General features: G+C 42.3%; 1 protein-coding gene across 1 annotated transcript; it reads right to left on the reverse strand.

The window, feature by feature from the left end:
- Positions 1-383: 383 nt before the first annotated feature.
- Positions 384-1,090, reverse strand: LOC125997376 (peptidyl-prolyl cis-trans isomerase A-like). Its single transcript, XM_049765821.1, has one exon. It carries the CDS (start codon positions 1,068-1,070, stop codon positions 576-578), a length of 495 nt encoding a protein of 164 aa, XP_049621778.1. The 5' UTR covers positions 1,071-1,090; the 3' UTR covers positions 384-575.
- Between the last annotated feature and the right edge of the window lie 2,863 nt (positions 1,091-3,953).

A 3,953-nucleotide genomic window follows, 5' to 3' on the forward strand; every position in this document is an offset into this window, starting at 1 on the left:
CTGCATATGCTCTGCAAGTGAACTATTCATCTCAAAGTGCTGGTTGTATAATCAAAGCAGGAGAAATGTATGTTTTTAAACAAAAAACACATGAGCATTCTTTTTTTAATATCTTTATTTAAACACCTTGATTACAAACATGATTGTGATTGGGTTTCAGTCATGTAAAGAACACCAGTGCAACATTCCCATCACCAATGTCCCAAATCTCTCTCCTCCGCATCCCCACCCCTGCCTGTACTCTAGACAGGCTTTCCAATTCCCTCATTCATTCACATTGTTATGATAGTTCTCAATGTAGTTATTTCTCTAACTGCACTCGTCACTCTTTGTGGTGAGCTTCATGTAGTGAGCTAAACTTCCAGCCCTCCTCCACATGAGTATTCTATTTTTCCCCGTTATTATGTACTTTTTATTTCATAATCATAAACAACTCTGCAATCCAGCAAGATGGGACAGGGTAAGGACTAGGGAACAGAGGGTGCACACAGGGGCCAGAGGGCATTCTGGGCACATGAGGGATGGGCACACCAGACTCCTGAGGTCTGGTGTAGTGGGAACAAAGAAGTGGGGCCTTAGACTTGTCCGCAGTCGGAGATGGTGATCTTCTTGCTGGTCTTGCCATTCTTGGACCCAAAGCGCTCCATAGCCTCCACAATGTTCATGCCCTCCTTCACCTTGCGGAACACCACGTGTTTGCCATCCAGCCACTCAGTCTTGGCAGTGCAGATAAAGAACTGGGAGCCATTGGTGTTGGGGCCTGCATTGGCCATGGAGAGGATGCCAGGCCCCGTGTGCTTCAGGATGAAGTTCTCATCATCAAACTTCTCTCCATAGATGGACTTGCCACCTGTGCCGTTGTGGCGAGTGAAGTCACCACCCTGGCACATAAATCCTGGAATAATTCTGTGGAAGCAGGAACCTTTGTAACCAAATCCTTTCTCACCAGTGCTCAGCGCACGGAAATTCTCTGCCGTCTTTGGAACTTTGTCTGCAAACAGCTCGAAAGACACGCGGCCCAGAGGCACGCCATCAACCACGATGAGGAAGAACATGGTAGGGTTGACCATGGCGGCGGGAGACACGGCGGCAACGGTGTCTGTAGGGGCCCACATGAGTATTTTCCTTAACAGAAAATGAACATATACATTTCAGTGCGAACTTTGGGCATTGGTTATGAAATCTAAAGCTTTGAAAGGCTTATAGGAGCACCCAATATTCCTCTCTGAGATGGTGATAAAATGAAGTCCCTAAAGGTGAGCTGACACAGTTTATGGTTTAGGAGGGAAAAAAAAGGCAAAATTTAGAGTTTGGAAATAAAGTACCTAAGTCATCACCACTATGGGACTTGGGGAGAAGCTACTTAGTCTTATCATCCTCAGCTCTTCATTTGTAAAAAGAAAAAAATTAATAACTTTTAGGGTTATCGTTAAGAATCCATATTAAAACACCTACAAGTGCCAGGCAGGCTCTGGTGCTGAAGATAAAGTGGAGAACAAAAGAGACACCACAGGACTTCTGTTTAAGGTAAACATTGAATGAGATAGCAGCAAGGGCTTAATATTATGCCTTTTCTTGCCCATGGAAAGTTCCAGTTCAATTTCCCAAGGACAGAGATCTTAGTGCATTCATTGGTGAATTCTGAGTGCCAGGTATAGTTCCTGTCACTTCACTGAATCTCATGGAGTTTGGTTGAACCATACAAATTTACTTCTTATCCTCAATGGTGAACAAAAGAGAAAAATGGGGTTTGTCATGCAAGAAAATAGAGTTTTTCAAGAGGATACCATGACCACTATAAAACTTGGTATGAGACCAAGTCCTAGACTGAAGAAAAAGACAAATATTATTAGCCCAACCCAGGTTTATTTTTATTTTGTTTTGAAGGAAAAGCTTATCTCTTGGTAAAATGAAAACATAAAATTAGATTCTGATTTTTCCTTCTAGAGACGTTCGCGTGTTAATGTCCTTTTGTCTCCAAATAAATTGGGTCTTCGGCAAGATGAAGGTTTTGAACCAGAAATAAACATAGTTTATGACAACTTTGCTGGAGGGAAAACCAAAAGCAGTTCTGTACCTACTATCCTAAATCTGAGCTCACCCAAACTGGGAAGATAAGAATAATGAGGGATATTTTCTCTAAAGAGAAGAGAGTAATCTCTGGGCTCTGAGCCAAAAATTCAGAACCCCACCCTTACAATGGACTTCTGCTTGGAGTGTATTCCTTATTCTTCCTTCTTAAGAGCTTCACTGATGCTCTGTCCTGCACTCTTAGTGCACGCCTTCACTAGTTCTCAACCAAGGGTGCTTTCTCTTGGTTCCCTCAGGAGCTCCTTTTGCTTGTCAGGTCTTCACAGGTAATAATATGAATCTCCTGTGCAAGTCATAGTAACATTGTCTTTTAATAATTATAAAGCATGACTCTTAAAAAAAGAAAAATATTGGAACCGGAGCAGTGGAGCAAGTGATAGGGCATTTGTCTTGCACGTGCTAACATAGAATGGATGTGGTTCAATCCCCTGGTGTTTCATATGATCCCCCAAGCCAGGAGGAGGAGGATGAGGAGGAAGAGGAGGAGGAGGAAGAGTCGAAGAAGAAGGAGGAGGAGGAGAAGGAGGAGATGGAGGAGGAAGAGAAGGAGGAGGAGAAGAAGGAGGAGAAGAAGAACAGGAAGGAGGAGGAGAAGGAGGAGAAGGAGGAGGAGGAGGAGGAGGAGGAGGAGGAGAAGAAGAAGAAGAAGAAGAAGAAGAAGAAGAAGAAGAAGAAGAAGAAGAAGAAGAAGAAGAAGAAGAAGAAGAAGAAGAAGAAGAAGAAGAAGAAGGACTTGAGATTTACAGTACTGGTGGGAAGAAGCAGGGTGAGCTGAAAAAAGGCTGGGATCAAGGAACAGCTAGTGATTCTAAACCTGGGGTCAGATATTATACAACCTAATTTCTTATCTTCTCTCTTGAGTTAAAATCTGCATCTTCCAGGTTTTACTGGCCCTAGTAACTCCTGAAAACTGCTGGTGTTCCCTATAAATAAGAGAAAATCAGTCCTTTATAGGCAAGAGAAAGCTAGTGTTGGGAAAAATTCTCGTGATTTTGCTGAAGACAACACAAATAAATGAGCAACTGGAATCACATTTGATATGACCAGTGCCCAAGAACAGTAGCCCTTTACCTGATCTCAACAGCACAGAATAAATTGCCTTTTCCATCCCAAGAAACTGCCCATAATGATTTCCCATACACCTCCATAGAGCTAACACTAAGGCATTTAGAATTTGCTACATCTGACCAGATGGTTTGCAATTACGTTTTTATATACCTTATGTGTCTCTAAATCATTTTCTAGGATTTGGTCATGCTTCCAACTTAAGTGGTCATAAGGTAGAAAATGGATGGTTCTCTACATTGTAAGAAGTCTTTTAAAAAAAAAAAAACTTGATTTGATTGATCGATTGGTTTTGGGGCTAATACCCAGCAGTGGTCAGGGTTTACTCGTGGCTCTGCACTCAGAAATCTCCCCTGGCAGGCTGGGGGACCATAATGGATACTGGGAATCTAACTGAAAGCCTCTTGGGTGGACCATATATATGCCAGGCAAACGCCCAAGTGCTGTGCTATCTCTTCAGCCTCTGTAAGAAGTCTTTAGGATTTTTTTCTTCCTCTAAATTAGAAACTTCTTTTTCTATGTCAGGTGTTAGGCTATTCCACACAAGAATTTGAGCTACATCATTAAAAAATGAGCGACCCTCTGCCTGTTTGAATATGTACAAAACTATTCCATTCTTTGAAGTTATGAAACTGGTTTCTACCTAGTGCTGATGGAAACAGAACAGGATCTTTCAGACAGCCAAGATGAAAAATTGTCTCCATGGTGACATCTTTCCCAAGAATGGGGGCCTGTTGTGAAACCCTGGTTTCTTTCCATCTCTCTGATTTGTCATCATTTACTGCCAGAAATTCTGC

Source organism: Suncus etruscus, chromosome 19, assembly GCF_024139225.1.
Source record: "Suncus etruscus isolate mSunEtr1 chromosome 19, mSunEtr1.pri.cur, whole genome shotgun sequence".
Classification (NCBI taxonomy): Eukaryota; Metazoa; Chordata; class Mammalia; order Eulipotyphla; family Soricidae; genus Suncus; species Suncus etruscus.

Coding starts and splice junctions, on each gene's coding strand:
- LOC125997376 (XM_049765821.1), bottom strand. CDS start 1,070: ATGGTCAACCCTACCATGTTCTTCCTCATCGTGGTTGATGGCGTGCCT.